At 39.9% G+C, this 22647-nt stretch overlaps 1 protein-coding gene across 6 annotated transcripts in view; it reads left to right on the top strand.

Annotated features, from left to right (window-relative positions):
- Positions 1–22647, top strand: part of tnr (tenascin R (restrictin, janusin)) — a 139582-nt gene that overhangs the window by 87208 nt on the left and 29727 nt on the right. For 4 of the 6 annotated variants that reach the window (XM_058640735.1, XM_058640718.1, XM_058640727.1 and 1 more), the window contains 14 exons: positions 1675–1794; positions 1954–2097; positions 3198–3313; positions 6146–6296; positions 9125–9303; positions 10086–10176; positions 10617–10717; positions 11520–11622; positions 12258–12347; positions 14020–14153; positions 14293–14422; positions 16515–16781; positions 18976–19095; positions 19414–19557. In XM_058640735.1, the coding sequence (XP_058496718.1) occupies positions 1675–1794; positions 1954–2097; positions 3198–3313; positions 6146–6296; positions 9125–9303; positions 10086–10176; positions 10617–10717; positions 11520–11622; positions 12258–12347; positions 14020–14153; positions 14293–14422; positions 16515–16781; positions 18976–19095; positions 19414–19557 (1890 nt within the window). The remainder of the gene's footprint in view (positions 1–1674; positions 1795–1953; positions 2098–3197; positions 3314–6145; positions 6297–9124; positions 9304–10085; positions 10177–10616; positions 10718–11519; positions 11623–12257; positions 12348–14019; positions 14154–14292; positions 14423–16514; positions 16782–18975; positions 19096–19413; positions 19558–22647) is intronic. The other 2 variants (XM_058640754.1, XM_058640763.1) reach the window with 2 other exon arrangements.

Raw genomic sequence — 22647 nt, 5'->3', positions numbered from 1 at the left:
CAACAAACAGGCAACAAGATTGTATACATTATATACATTTTCAATTTAGTCAGTTCAGTAAATTGGCAAGTGTAGCCTGAAGGTAAGTTAGTCCTTTAATGAAGCACTGACCTCTGTTGTCGGCTGCAGTAGTACCATCAAGGTTTTAGTTAAGTAGATTTTCCTGAATCTGTTAGATGGTAAAGTGATTAAACTCATAACTTAAATAACTTTCAGCAAGTAAAACTTGAGAAGCATACGTGCCTGAGGAGTTATCGTTATCATTTATGTCAATGAGAAGTATTATTTACTTACCTGTGAAGATGTGAAGTCTTCATATTCTTCTACCTGGGTCAAGATATTGGTAGATAACACATTTAAAGCCATCCATAGATATTTCAGCCAGAAGAACAAATGTACTTGAATGGAAATTTGGTAAAGACAGAGAAACAAAGAGGTTACATGAAGAAATGAAAAATGCTGTTGGAGTTGAAAAGTGGCCCAGACACAAAGGTCAGAGACTCTCTTGATATTCTGCTGTTGAGAAATGTTGACAGGGTGTTTGGTTGCTTCTGTCATTTTTTTTCAAATTGAGTAAACAAGCATTTGCATTCAAATTAATTGGCTGTTGTTGACCTTTCACATAATACGTTTTCGTAGCATCTTGACTGTAAAGTCATAGATTTCAGTTTCAACATTCTTGTCGAACTTTTCAGAGCAACCTTTTCCACAATGCTCTCTTGAGATTCTGCTCCTTTTTGTTCTGTTTTTCTTCTGGATTATATGTCTTTATTTTCCCACAAGCTCATCTTCTCATTGCCCTGCATGACCACATTCATTCCCCTCCTACCCCACATTTGCTATTTACTTCATAGACTTGATAAAGCAAATTCAACATCTACTGTAGCTAAGTGAGAACTGTAAGAGATGTTCCCAGTTTCAGGTTTGAGGATATTAAAAGAGCAAACTCCTCTAAAGGAAGCAGTGTATGAAGAAGTGGCTCAAAGTGTCTAAAGGGTCCCTGTGTGAGTCTTCAGAGCTGTATCACAGGATATACATGCTGTAGATGACATCATCACTCTCACTGTTTTTTTCGTTCCTTTTCTTATCATCAGCTCTCTTTAAATTGCCTCTTAATGCATTTTATTTCCGTTAAGCACACGTCATCTAGCCCCCTTTTTTCTCTCCAGTTCTTTGCTGTCCACCGTGCATCCGTATCGCCATGTCCTCAGCTGTAACTGTATGCACTTTAAGTCTCGACTTCTCCTCCGTGATGCCCCTCACCTTGCTCTGCCTCCTCTTCCTCCTCCTCCTCCCCCCACTGTTTTTGGCAAGGCATATGTTGACGCTCTTGTTTATTCATCTGAATTTTCATTCCGCTGAACCTCTCAGGTTTATGAAATGAGCGAATGAGTGACAGTCAACTAAAAGTGGACTTTTAAAATGTTGGAGTTCTCGAACAACCAACATTTCTGAGTCATATGTATATGTCATGTTTTATGAGTTGGATGAGATAACAAGATAGATATTCTGTTTACATTCAGTCGCATAGTGTCCATAGACACAAAACTATGGCTAAAGGGGATAATGAATATACTCTATAAATGACACAGACATCAGGAAAAGTTGATGTGAAAAACTTTCTGAGTAATGTACTTGTAGATAAGTTAGGCTATTTGTTTTTTGTTCCCGCAGTGGCACCTGTCATGAACTTAAAGGTCCGAGGTGTGACTGATCGCACTGTTGATCTGGAGTGGGAGGGGTCAGTAGTGCTGACGGACTTCTTGGTGACCTACACACCAAGCAGCCCCAGAGGTAAATACACAGAGCCGTGCTGCTCAATTGACTGACAGCCTTTCCTTTTATTTATTCATACAAATATACAAAAATAAATATACATGTGCTTATTTACATATTTCTTCTGGTGCAACCATGTATCCGTGTACCCTTTTTTTTTTTTTACCTCTCTGTCAGGTGTGCAACTTGAAATGAGGATTCCAGGCAACACCACCACCTGTACTATCTCTGGCCTAGAGGCGGGCATGGAATACAACATTAACGTGTTTGCTGTCATAAACAACAGTATCAGTGTCCCTGACAGCATTACTGTTTGGACATGTAAGTACAGTCCTGTGTCTCATTGTGACAGAAATAACCCATAGAGGCTATACACAGTATATCCCACTGTAAAGTGTTGCTGTAATACCCATATCATACATTTCTCATCATGTTGCCTTTGTCTTGAAAGGTAGGCTATGGCTCATGGATTCATACACTTATTCTTAAGCTTGCACACAACCTGTTTTTTTAAAGTCTGTTTGCAGTCACTTAAATTCCAATACAGTGTCTCGACCGGCCCATTAATGTACTGTGTATCTTTTGTTCCTGTTCAGACCTAACATATGAGCATTGGGACAAAAAAAGTAAATAAATAAACTACTGCTGGTCAAAGGACCGCAGCTGAGGAGGCGGACACATGCGTCCTCAAACCACCTCTGAATTTGGTTTCTGGGATCAGATGAGGACATAATCAGGACACATAGGGGACGCTCAGACCTGCACTTAACACAATCTGGCCGTGATTTCAGATTCAGGAGTTGGGATGGACGTTAATACCAGCATTTGGCCCAAGAATAAGTAATAACCCTAACCCTAGTTTCAAAAGCAGCAAAAACAATTGGATCACTTCATATACAGCTGGCAGATATACAGTGGAAACAGTCGGATAGTGCACTTTCTGCTGGTAATATTATCCTCCGATTCACAGATAAGTGAATTTAATTTCAGTGATACAATTAGCGGTAGTAAAGACAATTTCAGGCGTTTAAGCCCAACGCAACCGTTTATCAGAGATGATATGAAAAGTTGGGTTGTCTTTGCTAAACCTAATTATGAACTATAGAATCTGATTATCTTGGAAGATTTATAGGGCCACATCTGCCTGTGAAGAAAGTCATTCTTGCATTGCACTGGGTCAAAGTATGAGTTATGGCTATTTTCACAAAATCAATGGTGCAAGTTTTATCAACGCAGTGAAGTGAGTAGGTCTAATCTCTGCTGAAAGCATCGTCAGTATGCGTTGTGAAGCATCTTTTAAATATGTTTCAACAAAAGTGAGATATAAATTATTGTTTTAAGTCAGAAACAGAAATCAAACTGTTAAATAAAATAAAAGAAATGAATAAGCGCCTCGCTCATGTCTGAAATGAACTCTCCAGATCTCTCTAATCCGGATGGTTTAGTCTTCAAATCCATCACAGAGACGTCAGTTGAGGTCCACTGGCAACCATTCTACTACTCCTTTGATGGATGGGAGATCAGCTTCATTCCCAAGGTAAAGCTGGTGAACACACACACAGTGCATGTGTTTACTGTCAGTGCCAGTGTGATGCTGTAAAGTTTTCTGTGTGCATAAGGAATCAACAGCAAATGACAGATTTTTCTCTTGTCTTATACACACACACACACACACACAGATGTTTTTATGTCTTTTACAATTTATCTCTCATGTCTATCTCTTGTTTTTATGACTGTCTCTTATCCTATTTTAACTGCAAGTTGTTTTTGTGACTACCTGCATCTCTTTTTTTATGATATTATGTTATGTTGGTGAACTGAAGGCAATATAGTTCTATTCTATTCTATTCTATTCTATTCTATTCTATTCTATTCTATTCTATTCTATTCTGTTCTGTTCTGTTCGATTTCTGTCTATTCTATTCTATTCTGTGTAGACAAAAAATGAGTAAAAATACTAAAATGTATTAGTGACTTTCTGTGGCGAAACTGGAAAAACAAACTGGGTGGACAAAGGTTTTTGTGGGGGCCCAGTACCAAATTAGATCAACAAATTGTCCTAAGCTTATTGGCTATTAGATGGATGATGTGGTAAAGCTTTTCCCACAATATCTTGTTTGTAAACCACACCAGAGCCAGACTTAAACCCAGAAAGCAAGAAGCGTTCCCTTTTCTAATTCCTGCTAAGCTAAACTCGGGTAGTCTAGGCACTCCAATCTTGTGCCCTGTCATAGTAATTGGTTTTCTCCTTTAAGGTGTTCTCATGGGGCAATATCCTTTGGTCCAGCCAGACTCCAAGCATTAAATCTGATGTTAAGATGTTTGTATGTATTTCAAGCACTTGTAAGGGAAGAACGTCTATCGATGGGGGGGAGCTGCCTGCTTCTTGATTTAATTTGATTGCTTTTAGCTCTCTTTTTCTCCAGCTCCTTCAGATTCTTCTAGCATCCTTCACCCTCTCACTCTTTCATCATTATCTCTTCTTTTTTTTTCCAATCCATCATGTCTTTGGTGGAGATCTGGATTTTCTTTTTTCTTCTCTACCCTCAAAAAGGAACACTCCACTCATGCCATTCCCCCCTCACCTCATCCTGTTTTTCTGCCTGTCTCTGCATAGGTTACTCCCTCTAGCTCCACTCGACTTGCCTTCTATCCCTTGCTCTAGCCACAGGGGAAATCATATTATGAGTTGGCAGTCCCACAACCTGTGGATCTAATCCAGCAATGGGAATTGTGGATTTTGACAGTCTCATAATGGAAGCAGGCATGAAGAGTTTGGCCCATGCAAACAAACACAGTTTTGGTGTTATTAACATCCACTACTAGAAGAACCAGATTATAAATATGTTATTATTAATGACCTAATCAAATAATATTATACAGTATTTGTTGATTTACAGTCCGTTGAACTTTATCCACATACGTTTCAACACAAGCACAAAGCACAGGATGCAAAGCTTAACATAAAGTGTTTTGGAATGATGTCTACATGAAATATGTTAATTGGTGCCTTTGGCTATAGCACTGTTTTCAAACTGAACTTCGTGACTCACTCTGTTACTCCTGGGAAAAAGGTGTCTGGCATATTCCATGAACATCTAAAAATGATCTGTCATGCTCATTTTATCCCCCGAAGCTGCAGTGGTGTGTAGTATAGTTTATGAAGCGATTAAGCTGAAGTGGTGCCACTTCTATACCTACAGCATTATGCTGCATAGGTCTAAACAAACAGCAAGTTAATCAACATTCAAAAATCTCTTTCTCGCTCTCAATAAAAACGTACATCTTGCTCTGAGAGACCTGCTGCCTCCCCAATATGCTAGAGGCGATATGTATTTATTTCAGAGCCGTGTCCCCGTTACTCTACATAATCCACTATGTGTATTCTCACACTTATTTTATTTAACAGAATTAGTGTCTTTCTAATGGAAACCCTTTGACCCCCCCCCCCAATAATTTTCTATTGTCTACCTCATTCTGCAGATACACATATAAAATTAAACGCTTTCTTACCTGGAACACCAAATCTGCCCAATTAGCAACCAATAAGTATGACTCGGCAATCGAAAAGTTCTACGTTCTTGACACTCTTAGGCACAATAAAATGAAAGTGATGATAAAAAAATACTTCCACGAGAACCGTTTACCATTGCGTATCTGAGCATCTTGTCAGTAGAGAGAATGATAACTAATTATGAGCACTCACAGGAGATGGGAGTAGGTTATACAATTACGGTGATTCATTTTGTGTAATTTAGCATTACCTTCATTTAACTGTATTATCATTGAGATTGAACACCGCTTGTTATTGGAACATCACCGCTGTGTGTTACTGCCCACCTCGGTAATTTAGTTGAGGTGATTAAATGGTACATCTCTAATTACAGTTGTGAATCAGGAAAGGAGCAGGCTGTTGTATATTCCCTTTCAATGCGAGCCTTCGCAGCCCAGGCTTTTGGGGATCTTGGAGCAGCAGTAGGTGTAACATATGTCTGTTTGCAGGAAATGCATGTGCAACACTGGCTCTCTGTGAACAGCTGGGAATAGCAGGGTCTCTGTGTGGATGAGTGACAGGCTTTTAGTAGTGTACAGAGTGGTGCCTCTGCAAAACAGGCACAGGAAAAACTCATTTTTTGCCTGCTAACACAGTTTTGAAACTTCATGTGGTAAACCATCCAGACGTTTACAAGTAAGTTAAAAACTGCATGACATCATTGACAAAGTATGTCTGACTGTTTTGTTTTTTTTATCTCAATGGGAGAAGTTTAAACGACACAAAAGCTGACACAAAATATGCAATGTGCAATAGAGTTACAGTGACAGTTTCATCTCTTATTACCACAGCCTGTTTTCTTTATTTCCCCACCAGGACAATGATGGCGGGATGACTGCACAGCTGCCCAGCACCATCACGTCCTATGTGCAGACTGGTCTAAGGCCAGGAGAAGAGTATACCGTTAACTTGGTGGCGCTCCGAGACCAGGGTCGAAGTCAGCCAGTGACCGCTACTGTCACAACATGTATGCATGAATACAAACATTATGTGAAATCATTATGTTATCAGTCTTACAGAATGTCTTACCCAGAATGTTTGGTCTCAAAGGAAACAACTGATCCGGTCAATCTCAACCGATACCTCAAAGCTGTTAATGTTAAAGATCGAGTGTGTAAGAGCCAGGATCTTTGAGTTCCTGTTTCTACAACCACAGTTTGAAGCAAAAGCTTAGCAATGAATTTTGAAATACTAGGCTCAGGTCTTCTCAGTGGACATGGATGCACATACGTTAGTGGGATGTTGGCTTCCAGGCTTTGTGACGCTCGACTTACCTTTAATTTAAATAAGTTATTTTTGCACACACATGCCTCGTTTTTACACATCAGTAATGAACACACAAAAGCCAGACGAAGAAGCAGTGGGCAGAACTTTTTGAGTGCCTTGCTCACGGGCACCCCCAGCCCACGAACCATCCCGTGATGTGAACCAACAACCCTTCAGTTACAAGCTCAATTCCTTTCCCATTGGCCACAGGCTGCACCTTTAGCTCTCCCCCACTAGTTCACCGCACCTGTCCTTGACCTGCCGGCCGCTAACGTCAGTCTACTTCCGATGCTTTACACCTCGACCTGCTGACCTGAGGTGCCACAGCTTGCTGTGTTTGTGTTAGACAGAGACACTAATGGTAAACAAAAATAAGGAGGTGGAGGAGTGAGAGCACATTTCAGAGTTTAGTAAGCGTCGTCATGCACAAGGCTTCTCTTGGCTTTTTGTCACGTTGCCTCTCACTCTCACTCCATACTTAAGCATCTTCATTACCAAGCATCTCGTCAAACATTACACATTATGACAGCATGAAAAGTGTGTGTGACACAAGCCCATTTTTGTTCAGTATGCAACAAATCTGCAGTGAGTGCTGTGCTTTGCAAAGCTACAGTCGGATTATTGGAACAATAAGTGAAATGAACAAATAAGTGTCTGTGACGCACATACAAGGTTCACACTGAGATAAAAAAAAGAAATCCTGGCAGTGATCGTCACTGCCGTTTTATCGTTTTATGCCTAGATGTAAGACTGTAAGACTCTTCACCCAGTTGACAGGAGTGAGATGAGTCAGACAGCTGTAATAGAAACCAATTCAAACGTCGTCCATAACAATCCAAAACAGTCAAAACATCATCAATTTCCTGTCAAGTCTTTGTTCATTTCATAGCTCGTAATTAAGTATTGATTAATAATTCATTGTGCCCTCTCATTCATTTTTCATGGTAGCCCACTGCAGGTCACCATATCGGATAAAGACAGAGAAAGAGACAAATTTGAAGTTACTAAATTATTTAGTACAACAATTTATTCTTCCCTGGAGACAGAGAGAGAGCATGATGAAGAGACGCAGATAAAACCAAAGGGAGTGGATGGCTAATATGGGGACTGGTTCTCGATGTTTTCTAGGACGAGACCCATGGGGCCAGTTTCTAATATATCAAGAATCAGGGTTGACTTGTAGGAAGCTTCAAACGAAGACTTGAAAAGGGAACAGTGATCTTGTATGTGAAATATGGTGTTTTTCCTTGAGTTCCCCTGGGGTTTAAAACACTAATGTTGAACATTAAGTCACCTTTTTCAGATTTCATTGGACAATTATTCCTATTAACAGTCATTCACTATGAATAAATACCATTTATGTTGAAGCGTTGAGCACCATTTAACACCAGTGGGATTTGTCAAGAAGTGTTCATGTGAAAAATCCAAAGCACCTGCATTTTTCCTGTTATCTGCTAAAGCAACAGCTTTTGTGGGAAAAGGTAATTAACAGGTTAATGAAACAAGGTGCTAATTGTCACATTCTCTCACACTTCTTTTTCCGTATAATGGCGCCAATGCTTTAACAATGAGGATGTGTAGAGATAATGTTTAATGATTACCTTCTGTCAAATGTTTTTTTTTTTCCTCATCACACCCGTTGTTTTTGCAGCTCTTCACACACAGCAAGTGTTGTTTTCCAGCAATTGCAGCCTGGAGGAGCTTTAATCATGGCTCGTGGTTTAGACTTTGCATAGATAAAGCTCATTGCCTCAGCATGTGTCAGGTCTGATAAGTTTCAAATGCCTGGCTGTCAAAGAAAAGCGTTTTCTGATAACAAATCCATAGCTACTGCACTGCTGCAAAAAGCTCCAGTATTAACTTCCATCATTTCATTTTCATCTCCCCTGTAAATGTTGACTGAAATTGGTCCAAATGAGAAGCTGGAATAAAAACCTACGGTTTGATTACTTTTCATTTAATCAGCCTTTGAGCAAGACTGTGGTTTATTTGGGCAAATATCATTTAGGTGTAACATTTTCATTCGTGAGTTAGTTGATTAATTGGCCTTTTTTGATCATTAGTGATGTTTGAGCCAAACATTGTGCCAAATCCCCAGTGTTGTTATCCCTCCTGTGAATCACAATGTAAATCTATGTTGACAAGATTATAAATATATATACAATATGTACATATCTTAAACCTGTAAAGGAGGTCATAAGAAGACTGCACTTTGTTTGAGGGGTTACAAACCTGCAAAACAGGTTTGCCAAAACAGTCAACTCAGTGGGTCTATCCTTATTGAGTGTGTAATTATATATCTTATTTATATCTAGTGTATCTGTGTCTATCTTAAGTTGAATTGCAGACTTAACTGAGGTTAAAAAAAAAAAAAAAAAGCAGTGCAATATATATGTCAAACACTACCTGGTCCTATTCAAAGGTTTTTGCTGAAGTAGATGTCAAGGTTGACGAAGCGATTACACCTCAGTGACTCTGCTTTTTTCACAACAATAACAAAAGGACACTCAATACTTATTTCTGTCACAGTGATTGATGGCCCCACTCAGCTGATCGTGCGGGATGTGTCAGACACCGTGGCATTTGTGGAGTGGACCCCGCCTAAAGCAAAGATCGATCAGGTCGTGTTGCGTTATGGCCTTGTGGGAGGTGAGGGGCCACGGACCACCTTCCGCCTCCAGCCCACACTCAGCCAATACACGCTGCAGGTGAGCGTGTGTGCCTGTGCGTGTGAATGTATGTTGATTTCATACTGACCTGTGGTCACAGATGGGATCACACAGATGCATTATGGGGACTGACAAGTCCATTACTCACAACTTAAACTGTTAATCTTTACGTTTAGTGTTTGCTCTGGGGTAGCCGTATGGGCCTCACGAGTATAGTTGTGTTTTATAGGTGTTTAAATTATGTTTCTGTGTGTGTGTGTGTAGTCTCAACATTTCCCAGCTGCATATCTGCAGAGATGGAAAAGCAATCATCACATGTTCCAACACTAGTCCAATACCATAAATAAACATACGCTGCCACATATTGACGAAACATACAGGAAGTGACACAATCACAGGACATATCTGCAAACAAAAATACACAGTGACTAATTTCCACACCCACGTACATGACTTTTCATTGAGCCCACAACACCCACTCTTCAACTTATTATAAGAAGTGGTAATTTGACATGATGACTATATTAACAGAGAAAGAATTGACAGCCAAAACAGGACAAAATTATCCATCCATCCTTCCATCTACTACTGCTTTATCCTCCACATGAGGGTCGCCGCGGGGGGCACTGTGCTAATCTCAGCTGACATAGGGCGATAGGTGGGATCACACCCTGGACAGATCACCTGCCCATCATAGGGCCACATCCATTCTCACAATCACACCAATGGTCAATTTACAGTAGCGTGTCCAATTTACCGAATCCCCATATTGCATGTTTTTGGACTGTGGGATATTTGTTTATTTATTTTATCCACCACAGGTTCTGCGTCCAGGCTCCCGTTACGAGGTCTCTGTCAGAGGTTTAAGGAAAGGAAACGAGAGCGGCTCCATTTCCACTGAATTCACTACGGGTGAGGTCTGACAGCAAGCAGATGTGGTGGTAGTGTTGTGTGAAACCCTGTGCCTGCAGAACAAAATTAGAAGATGACATATGGCCTAATATTTACCATACTGTTGATCTACAGTATATGTGATATGGTAATGAACATCTGTTCAAGGTGATTCATACAGTATATGTGTTTATTTTTTTGCCTTTATAAATGAAAACACGTTATTTGCGAAAACGTAATAAATATATGTATTTTTCAGTGAAATATGCTTAGAATAAAAAAAAAGTTTTATTTAAATTAAAAATTAATCAAATAAGTTTTGAAACTATGTGTCTTCCTACACACAGAGTAAGTCTAGGGAGGAGTGTTTGACAGCAGCGGTGTCTGTGACAGATAAACTGCTGATTGTTTGCTTGTTCACAATCCCTGCGAATTGGTCTCAGTGTCCCCAACATTGTCAGCTTTATCATTCTTCTCAGAAATTGATGCCCCCAAGAACTTACGGCTTGTGTCCAAGAGCTCTACCACCCTCGAGCTGGAGTGGGATAACAGTGAAGCGGAGGTAATGAGCTGAATATGTATTTTGCCATTTGGATGTTGCTTTTGTAATTTTTGATGAGCTGAGTGTACTCTGGTGTAGTGAGAATAAAACAAAGCAAAAGTCAATGAAATACATTATATTCAAGCGCGATCATATGCACACTTTCTCGACCCTTCCCACACACACAAAAATATTCACTGTACAGGATGGCACTGGTGCTGAAACACCCCACCATCTAAAAGTGTGGGGAACTGTACAAGCAAAACTAAAAAATCCATAAAGATTCTATTCGGGAAAACATGTAAATTATACATTCAGGAAAGAAATCAAAATAACGCAGATATAAAATAGTGGATGAGATGGCTCACACATGTTTAAGGGATAGTCCAGGTTTTTTGAAGAGTGGACAGTTTTAAACAGGGACTCTGAATCGGAAGTTCACTCTCCCGCACCAGACCTCATGGAGATTCACCCAATTTACCCAGTTTGTCTGGATTCAGTTTTTCTGAGCACTCTGGATTTCTCTCACGCAAGTGAACACGGAATGATTTGCTCCGAATTTAAACATAGTAAATAATTTTGTTGCTGTGAGTAGTTACAGTGATATTTCTAGGGCTCAGTAACCTCACACCCATATTTATGAAGCTGTCTTGATGCCTTTTAACACTGCAAATTTATTCAGCCTCATGTTTTTGCAGTGTTGACAGAGAGTCAAATCACATCTCGAGCTGGTGCAGAATAAACCATTTATTCTATCAGCAATCAGCAATGCAGGTTGGTTTTTTTTACCCTTTTAACACGTTTTGTCGTTGTTTCCATGAAGGTGGAGGGTTACCAGGTGGTGTACAGCACTTTGGCTGGAGATCAGTATGACAAAGTCATCGTACCACGAAATGAGGGAGCCACCACTAAGACCACACTCACAGGTGAGTGGGAAGGTGGTAAATTATATGTACTGAAGCAGATGTGAAAGGTATGCAGTCTGTGTGTGTGTGTGTGTGTGTTAACACTTTGGTGACAGTCCACTGATTATATCTGTGGAAATTCTTGTTGTCCTGTGGGTATATTGTCAGAAAGAAGGGGTCATCTGGGATGTTTTTGCTGAAAGGCCACAGTGCTGGAAAGGGCACGGCCACCATAAGAATAAAACCTAAAGGTCCTTGTGTCATTCTGTTCAGCCGTTCACAATTAATGTTCTCTCTACTCCTATTCTTCCTCCGTCTCGCCCCCTTTTTCCTCTGGTAATCCTTGTCATCCCTGCTCATTCCTCATTGCTTTTGTCTGCATCACTATTTGTGTTGCTGATGAGAAACTCACTTTGGATTTATTTGAATTGATTTTTAAGTGATCAGGCCACACGGCGGAGTCGTGGCGAGCACTGTTGCCTTGCAGCAAAAAGAAGTACCCGATCCGACGTTAAGCACCCGATCCGACTGAGGGCCTTTCTGTGTGGAGTTTGCATGTTCTCTCCGTGTGTGCGTGGGTTTTCTCCAGGTTCTTTGGTTTATATATACATATATTGTGTGTTGAATCGGTTGCTCTTTCTCTCTTTGTGTCTCAGACCTGCTGCCAGGCACAGAGTATGGCATCGGCATCTCAGCCATGAAAGGAAGCAAGCAGAGTACACCAGCAACAATGAACGCCAGGACCAGTGAGTGAATTGCTGTACTGTATATATCACAGTCCATAAACCCAGTGATCCATTCATGCTTGTAAGACATACTAAGTGAAACACAGCAGCATTGCACTTGAAATCATGGCATCGCAGCCAGCTAGCTGGCCCATTTGTCACTGTACTTGTAATTCACAGCTTGTGCTGTGGGTCAGTGCTCCTGTTCCAACCATTAAAAGCCATTTTTGTGAAATTAAGCTCAACATTTGGCATGACTTTTGCTGATTTTAGGGTGCGTGTGACAGTTTTATGTTGCTGGCTTGGGTCAAAGTTCCATTGAAGCATTTTAAAGCTGTAATAATGCATAGCATTTCACTTATGGCCCCCACTTTACTTCAGTACTTTCATTGTGTTTTGACATGAGTTGTTTGGCTGAATGAAAAAAAGACCCCATTTAACACTCTGTTTAAAATGTTAGATAAAGGATGTGCTTCGCTGTACTATTCTATTATCCCTGCAGAGCACAGACCTTAATGGCATGAAGGTATTTTGCACTTTACAAAATTATGTCATTTGCCTCACAATTATTTTGTGCACTTTCTTTGAACTTTGAAAATGTTCTCCAACATCTACCATATCTTTTCCAAACAGCCTCAAAAGATAGAGGGCATCTGTCTGCAGAGCACACAGACAAGCTCCAGTGTGAGCTGTTGAAAGTTGAAAGAATTGTTTCCACGAACAATGGCTTCAGTTCTGTCTGTTTTTCTTTTCCCTTCAACTCTATTTATTTTTATTTATTTTTTTACAAAGAGCTGACAGTTCTGGCAGAGAATGCTACTAAAGATTAGATCAGAAATACACATTGATGATTTACTGGGCAAACAAAATGAAAAGGCTGGAATACATAATGTGGGATCATTAGTTTAATATAGAGTTCCATCAATAATCCTTATCCCTTTGATGTCAAGCCTCACCAATGTAAGTTGTATAAAATGGACAAATGCTGTGAATGATTTATGGATGTAATTATCACCCAACTAATGTAATGTTGATGTTCAATATGACACAGCTCTTGGAAGTAAAAAAAAAGAATAAAATGGGAAGAGAAGTTACTTTGTCTGGACTTAAAAAAAAAAGAGAATACATTTGATGTTCTGCAGAATGAAAGGTGTATTAGAAAAATTTGGTTCTGCCTTTTTTTTTGCATCTGCTTTAACGTCTTGTACTTTAAAGTTGCCTTTATGAGAGGATGAGAGAAAAATTAATATATAATATAAACAGAAACTGAAAATTCACATTGTCTATGAATTGCATAAAGAAAATGAATCTTGGTGCACATGAAATAAGTATAAATAATAAAAAAGGGCAATCTTTTGAACTGCAAAATTTCAAATATGTTTAAAAAATAGTTTACGGTCACCGGATGAAAAATAAATAATTTTTTACACCTTATGTGAGATGGTGCTCATGAGAAATAAGAGCCATAAAGGTAAATGAAAGAAAAGGCACTTGCCCCTTAGTCAGAAGACATTTGTCATGGTGGAGGAGCATTGCCTCTGGAATATGTTAAATTGTCTAGTCACTTGCCCTTTTGGTGCGAACCCACTCAAGTGCACTGTCCTGTGTAACAGTAATATGCTAATGCAGGGCTGGTTTTAATGCTGCCTTAATGCTTGGGCTGGTGATCATAGCACCCTTGCTTCTCTTTCAGTTCTGGATGTGCCCATGGATTTAACTGTGACAGGCTCGACAGACAACACCATCACTCTGGTGTGGGGTATTGTCCAGGGCCCCATCGACCACTACAAGGTCACCTACACGTCCTCCTCTGGTGTCACTACTGAGGTACACAACTGGACATCCATCAGCTAAGAGCACATACGACCACATACTGCATGATCTCTCAGTTGCAGCAGTCAACAAAGCTTTGACCTTGTGCTGTGAAGAAGTCAAATATGTGTTTGATTGCTTCGTCTTGTCGTAGCTGACGGTGCCTAAAGATGTAACCACCACCACTCTCGTGGACCTTGAGCCCGGGACGGAGTACACCATCACTGTAGCAGCAAGAAGAGGAAGACAGCAGAGCACTGCAGCCACCATAGATGCCTTCACAGGTAGAAGCAACACTCTTCATAGTCCAAAAACAACATACCTGGATAATGTGATTCATAGTCCGATTACTGATTCAATATGCACTATCTTACGGAGGTGGAGTCACACGTACACTGCTATAAATTGATATGCTCTGACTTGGCAAGTTGTCTGAAACTTCTTGCACTTTTATGGGGAGCATCTAAAAATCTTTTCTTCATACCACCACCCATTTATTTCTCTACATCCTTTTTGAAAGAGTATTAACACTGTACTCCCAGTTTTCCCCCAATATATTTTCAAATTCACTCACAATAGAATTCACCTATGAGTTTTTCAGTTAGACACGAAACATCGTCTCATTACTGCCTAACCCCAGAGAACTGTTTGAACACAGTGGTGTTTGAATGAAGTTGGACGGTGAATATATTAACCTCCAGTGCAGCAGCAGCAGGAAAGGCCAGTAGCACTGAAAGAAAAATGGAGGACTTTAACGACTTTGAAGGAGCAATTAGTAATAGTGAATTAGTCAAGTTCGCTAATGTGCTTGTTTCAAGTGTTCCCTAATTGCACCTCTGTATTGCACCTAAATGTAATTGTTGTGTTTTGGCTCCTCCTGACACTATTTCAGTGAAACACTCTGTTTGGCCCCCCTAGCTGTTACCTCTTTCTCTGACAATTGTTGTGTCGATCCAACTCGGTGTCAGATCAGTTGTCAGCCTGCTCGGCTTATTTATTTTAATTTTTTTGCTGAAAGGTTGATGTGCTATTCAGTCACACAAACAATGTTGTCAGAATGATGGCCATCCATTTGCCTACTGCCGGATTTGTCATTATTTTCCTCACTTTCATCACCGTCATCCACTCTTCCTTTCACTGTGATCACATGGGAGTTGTCACCATCGCGGTCATCATCGTGTTCCTCGTCGTTTCTGCGGTTTCCTTCACTCGGATCACTCTAACCATCTGGAAAGATGACAGGATGATAAACTGACAGATCAGGAGAATCACAGGAAAGATAATTAAATACTTGTCAGCGTCTTATCCACTCTACACTTGACCATATTGGCACCATCTGTCTTCACCGTGAGGAAAAAAAAACACGTTGAATAATTCAAATGTTGAATTATAAATCTATACATCAATGAATCACAGATGGCCTTTACAGCAACACTACCTGACCTTCAGTTTGTGTCACTGTAAAATCCACTCCACCACTTGCTCTGACTCATTATCTGCAAATCTCTAATTGTGTATTTGTCACAGCTGTCATATTAGACAAAGAGCAATTTTATATTCCTCATATTCTCTATTCTTTTACAATCATTTTAACAATAGAATGCTAACATTAAATAAATCATGTAAAGTGAACACTTATATAGATAAAAGTATAATCTATATTATGAAGTATAAATGTTTTGTCACATCCAAAACATCAACATGATGACATGATTTAGAATTGCACTTCTGGAACAGGCTGATATATACTGGAATTTAGACCAGTACAGAAGCGCTCCAGGATTATCAACAGATACCTGGAATAATCATAATCAGAAAGAAACAAACCTTCCCTTTTCTTTCCTTCCATAATTATCCATGTGCAGTGTTTGACAGTCTTACTGCTGCTGTGAAGCGTGTGTTAAATCAGTATATCTTGTATCAATACTCTGCTGAACGATATTACTTTGGATAAGAAGCCAATGTTGCTGTGTCTACCTGCTGTTTAATATCAACACATGGCTATTTAACACTGAATTTCTCTTCGATCGGATGCCGTGTCAGCTTCTGCACTCGTTCATAACATCTCCTGCTCAGGTCACCTGTTTTGACAATAGCATCTGCTGTCATCATCGTTTCTCACTGCGAACAGTCCATTCACATCTTCCTAATGGCGGACTCGCTGTTGTTTGTTCCTTTTATTTCCTCCACATCTGTGGTCTCTTCCGTTCCTCACATGTTCCATCAAGACAGCACCTGTGGCTAACCCTCTCAAATGTATTTAAACCCGATCAAAGACTCCTTCCATCCATCACTTCATTGCTTCTTCATCATCTCCATAATGACAGCAGCCAGCAGAAAACTCTCCCATGATCTTTGGACACTTCCTTCCTCCAGGAATCCGACCCGTAACTCACCTCTACTTGTCAGAGGTGACGTCGGACTCGGTGTCGGTGGCGTGGAGCGCCCCAGCGCCGCCTGCTCACTTCTTCATCCTGAGCTACAGCTCTGCCGATGGGACAGACACCTCTAAGGTGACTCTGGACGGCGGCAAAACAAGGTCACTAGTCCAAGGGCTGCTGCCGTCCACTCATTACACCGTCAGTCTAATCACAATTCAGGGGGACGTTACCTCTGAGCCTATTACAGCGTCACTCACTACAGGTGAGATACTTGATTTCATGGAAAGTTGATGTCTAATATTTCTGCAGAACACTAAAAGTCTTGCCTCAGACTACTACTACTCCCCATGCATGTCTGGTACACATGGATATTTTTTACATGAAGTTATCATTTAATCACGTTTTAGGGGCATAATGTTTATTGTTTGGCTAAATGCTACATCTACTGTCGAGTATAGCTGAGAATAGTTAGAGTGGTGTACACAGCTCAGTGAAGAAACAGCAGAAACATTTGAGGAAAGCTGTGAATTAGCATGTGTGAGAAAAGGTGTGGGGGGGAAGAGGGGATATTTGTGTAAGAAATGTAAATGTTGAGTGAATTAAATTTGTGTTTCATTTGCCTCAGCCTCAGCACAATTAATTTTGTAATTACAGGTCTCCCCAAAAGCTTTTTATTTTTATTTAAATCTTTGTCAGTTTTTGGGACACATTTCCAAAAAAGACTTGTTTTGTTTTCTTGACACATTATGCAAACTTTGAGTAAACATTTTATTATACACTAAAAAGTGCCAGCGTTCATTAATGGCATTTTAATAAGGAGGAGAAAAAGGAAAGTTGTGACAAGAATGACAGATGCAGTGTGAGGACTGAAACTGTCACCATAACATTTAACGTAAGAGCAGTCTCCTCATGTTTGTACCGCTACGTTTCCCTCAGTACTTGAAATTGCATATTTTGAATCTTCAGCTTCTCTTATCTCCTCTGAGAGCCTCCGTCCTTTTATTTTGTTTCTTTTAATAAAAAAATGGTTTACTTCCAACTCCACCCCAAAGATCCTTGATGCTTTCTCCTACTTTTGTTAATGCATTATACAACACATTAGTGTTTATACATTTTTTTTCCCATTAACAGGCTTTTGACTGAAAAGTAGTCTTGAAAATATTTATTTCAAGTGACTGAGAAGAGGGTCGGTATTTAAACCTGTCGGAGGTTTCTTTTGTCGGAAAACATTTCAAAGGGCTGAAGATGAATAGTAAAAAGAGTTTTGCAGCATCTGTCTGTCTGTCTGTCTGTCTGTGTGTCCGTCTGTCTCCTACATTCACCCACACACAATGAAAAGTAGGTTTTGAGATTGTCAACTGAAATTGGACCGGGTATTTTGAGACGGACGCACAGTATTTCAGGCATGTGTCTTATTGCTGTGCTCCCCTTTGATCTTGTATGTTTGAATGTAAGCGCCGGTGAGAGGCTGCTCTCTGGCTTTCCTTGTAAATTAGATCAGCACTTTCAGGATTTGCTGTGTTTGCAACATTAGAAACATGTCACCTTTCTGCAGGTTTTAACCGTAGTTATAGTTGGTTCTTACAGACGGGTGTAAAGGGAATCGTAACAGGATTCGGCCCAAGGGGTACATTTATTAGCTTAGAGTGAGCAAATTGAATTGTGGTCTTCTACAGGGGACACGGCAACAGAGCTGGCCTGAAATTTCATTCGAAAATGCAGTTTTTACCCATTTTTCTTGCGTGCCACCTTCTGCTATAGAAAACAAAATGAGTAAGATAATGTAAGAATGAATAATCACAACTATTATAAATGCTACTTGATTCTATACAGCCGCAATTCAAATGCTTTTAAAGTCAAGAGTTATAAATTGACCCCCTGTGCTTTGTGAATAACAGCCATCATTCTTTTCAAAGTGAGAACCAGAGTGTGGTTGGTTTCTCAACAACCTTGGGTTTTTTTTTCCCCCACCTTGTTCAATTTAAGTGTCCCTTTATTTCTGCCTGTAATAAAGGACCTGGTGATTATGTGCTCATGTTGCAATCGCTTTGACCTTTTCGATGGCAACCAGATTGTCTCAGCATACACATAATGCAGCTGTCAAACAACTGTGTAAACCCTGCTTATTCTACATAATGCTTATAGCTGAATTTTGAACAAGTTTGTGTTTTTTGAACAGAAATTTGCATCGAAACAAATGTACTTTTCTGAAGTGAAGCACATGTGTAAAATGGAAGTGTAAAATTGAGATTAAAAGTTACCCAAAATGGATTACTGAATTATTTGGGCTTTCTAAAGGCACCATTTCCTTGAGATGTTTATGTAAATGCCTAAACTTGTACCACATGGTACGCTCTTCTTCTATTTCTGGGATTAGAATAGTCTGATTGATTGATTGATTATGTGATGGGTTGAGCACACATTATAATTTTCCTTACCTTTCACCACCCTTCTAGCCATAGACCCACCAAAAGAGGTGATGGTGTCAGACGTGAGCGAGGACGCAGTGACTATTTCCTGGATCAAACCACTGGCTTCATTTGAATACTATAAGCTGTCTTACCAGTCAGCCAAAGGTATTGCACATTTCTTGTGTTCATTGCATTTCTAATAACAAGGTGTTTATTTTATTAACATTATACACGGCACAGTATTTCCTTGTTTCACTTAAATGAACAAGCCATTTGCTTTGCCGTGCCACACACCCCCGTCTTGTGTAATTAACTCTAACATTTTATCTGTGGAATTTAATTGAATTTTTAATTGAAATGTGGCATTGATTAAATATTTACTCTGTTGTGCAAAAATGTACTTCACTTGACTGAGCAGTATTCTCTCGTGGAAGAAATATGAGGTTCTGATGTTAGACAATTTATCTCGGGTGTATTTTGCAGGTCGAGTGGACAGCGTGGTGATTGACAGTGACGTGACCAACTACACCCTGTCCAGTCTGTTTCCTGCTACAGAATATGAGATCAGTCTCAACGCTGTCAGAGGGAGTCAAGAGAGCAAAGTGGTCAGCACCTTCGTCTTCACAGGTAATGAAACATTATAAGGGCTTCATGACAGCTGTGTTCTTGGGAGGGGATTTTTTTTTTTTTTTTTTTTTTTTTTTTTTCCTCTTACCAATCAAAAGTGACCACCTGACCACCTTTCCAGCCAGCACAGAAGCTGCAATCGCACAGGCTTGCTTTAACTTTGGGGGGACCTAGTTTTGTATTAATATTGTAAATATACAGTAGGTCCAGAGTATAACATTTATGAGGGTTTGTTTGCAGACTTTGCTTAGACTGTTTATAAAAAGTGGATGTAGTCTCCCAGTCTCCTGAAGACAGCAATGCGGAATTAAAAATAACAACCGCCAGGGGGCAAAAAAAAAAGTCCATGAGAAGATGAGACTACAGTATTTCTCACTTGATATAACATGAGTAAACATTATCCTGTGGAGTTAATATTCTCATGCGCTAGTTTCAGGTCTTCTTCAATATAGTTTTGTCAGTTATTTTTCCTATTTAGAGGGAAAAAAAGGAGGTGACACTGAGTGTGTCCCCTCTGGGTAATGTAGTGTTAGATATTATTAAGGGACAAAACCGAGAAGTGGCTTCCAATAGTCCATCTCTTAATGGTCATTCCTTGCTCAGGTTGTTCGTCTCATTTCAAATGTTGTCCATTTTTATGACCATAGGTAGCTGTAATTAGTCAATTTGCTGGGACTGGATTTAGTGAGTGCGGAGCCTGGCTCATAAGGCAATTTACTGCTGGAAAGGAAATGACCTGCTCAGTCATTGCACTTCACAATTTGTATCAGATTAGTGACAACATAAAACCTTTCATAAACATACACATAAAACTTACACTTAGTCATTGCACAACTGTATCAGTGCTTTTATTGTCATAGCTAAATGATGCCATAGGAGACATGAGTAGTTGCCTCCAGTGTCTCACTCTGGCAGGTGGTTATGCTAATTTATAATTTAGAAAGTCTGTGTATAATAGCAAACACTGGAGAAATTGGACCGAGCGTGGACAGAATAAACGTGTTATGGCAGTTTAGCCATAATACAGTGCTGGAGACCACTTGAACATCAGAATTTTCTCTGACTTTAATCTTGGTCTGCTACACTTGCACACTAACAACAACATCACCTCTGCTTTGGGAGACTTGGACCAAAAGGAATAGCAGACTTGTGCATTCACACACAGACTCGCACGCACACTAACATCAGACACAATCTAATGGTGCAGCTGACAATGCAGGAGGTGCAATTTCTGCTGTTATTGCAATAGATGACCCAGTAACTGGGAACCCACTTCCAACTTCATCTCTCTACTTTTTTCCATTGCTTATCTCCTTGTTCCTTTGTCCTCCCTATATTGTTGTGACACTCTGTATCGCTTCCTCTTTCTTTTCTTTGTTCTCGATCATCTTTTTGTGCATTTTCTATTCCTCTCACTTTTTTCTGGAAACTTTGTTCCCCGTGCCCCTTCCCCACTCCCCACCGCATCATCACAATTCGCCATTATAAGCGAGAACTCTCCAGCTCTCTTGCCTTAAGTCAGGAAAACATAAAACCTCACTCGAGCACAAATGCATGTGCATATGGGACACCATTCTAGAGAGAGAGAGAGAGAGAGAGAGAGAGAGAGGGGGAAAAAGCTTGTGAACTCAGGAGAGCAGAGAACAGGAGTGACGAGCGCAGGAGGAGTGTTTGAATGCCAATGAATCCTGACTCACCAGGAGCCGCCAGGTTCAAGAATCAACTGAGAAAGATGAAGCTAAAAGAGTCTCTTTCACACACTTTCCCTCTCATCTCTGTCTTGCTATGCTTTTCCTATCAGCTCCCCTCTACATCAGTCAGCCTTACAATGAGTGTTGGGGTTGTAATAGTCTGAAAAGAACATAACTACAAAGTCAAGCTTCTTAGAAATGGTAAATAACATTTTCCTCACATCATACAATGCCCCAGTGGACATTTTACTACCAGTTACAACAACTATACAGGAGACAAGAACAATAATCTGTCATTGCCTAGCTAAAAATGTAAAGAATTGTTGACTCTATCATTAAATATTGTCAAAATGGATGAAAAGCAGCAGAAACCATATTTAACCTTATTTTGCTAACACAACAGATACCACCAATTTAAGATGTATTTAGCAGAGCTTGCACTAAATGGACTGTGTGAAGGCCTGTTTAAGTACTAATAAAGGTGCTCATTAGCAAAGTGTCTGTATGCCAAGTTAAGAATCAGTCTTTCCAGAGCTGAAGGTAGGAGTAAGAAGGAAGACTATTTAAGACTATTAAACTCCTCCCTGCTTGTCCAACATGTCTCTTAGATAAATCAAAAGAAGGTCAAATGGACACTTTGTTGAAATTAAAATAAATAAATAAATCACAATTACCCCAAAACAAAGGGATAAATGTTCCAGGAAACCAACAAATGAAATGTGCAGTGATGCTTGACCATGTTGTGTTTTTTTCAGGTTTGCATTCACCTGTGTGACTGGTACAAGAGATCACTGATCCACTTGCATTATAATCAGTTACGCTGGCTTATTAAAACAAGTGAACCATCGTCGCCATAGAAAACTGTTATTAACAAGGCAGGGAACAGATCTGCATCTAACTGCCAATTACATAATTGCTAACAAGTATTTCCTGAACAACCACGAACTAAGGAGTTTAATGATGTTAGCTTCATTTGCCTGTAGAGTGCACTCTCCACCAGAATCACTGAATCATGTGGACAATGTTAATGCACTTAGATCATTTTAAATGTGTGGTTAATGTTACCTTCTATTATTCTGCTTAATGACGATTTATTTAATGAATATGCCCAGTGATAATTCTGTATAATGGCTGTGTTTGTCTCATGTTTCATATAAATGTACATGGAAACACATCTACCTCCAGCTAGAGTGTAATCCAAATTTAATATTCAGGATTTAAAAGTTCCCCTGCAGCTTTACAACCAAACAGCTCATATGCAGCTGGTGCAGCCGATACGACGATTTGTATGGCTGTGTTCTGCCCCTCATGAGTATTAGTATATTGTCACAAACGCATACAGTGTAGCTCTGGGGTGAATGTGCAGGACACACTTACACACTGATAGCCTGTTTTCTCG

This window comes from Solea solea, chromosome 1 (assembly GCF_958295425.1).
Source record: "Solea solea chromosome 1, fSolSol10.1, whole genome shotgun sequence".
Lineage (NCBI taxonomy): Eukaryota > Metazoa > Chordata > Actinopteri > Pleuronectiformes > Soleidae > Solea > Solea solea.
Note: the sequence above shows the minus strand (reverse complement) of the source record. Positions and strands in the feature narration are given on the sequence as shown.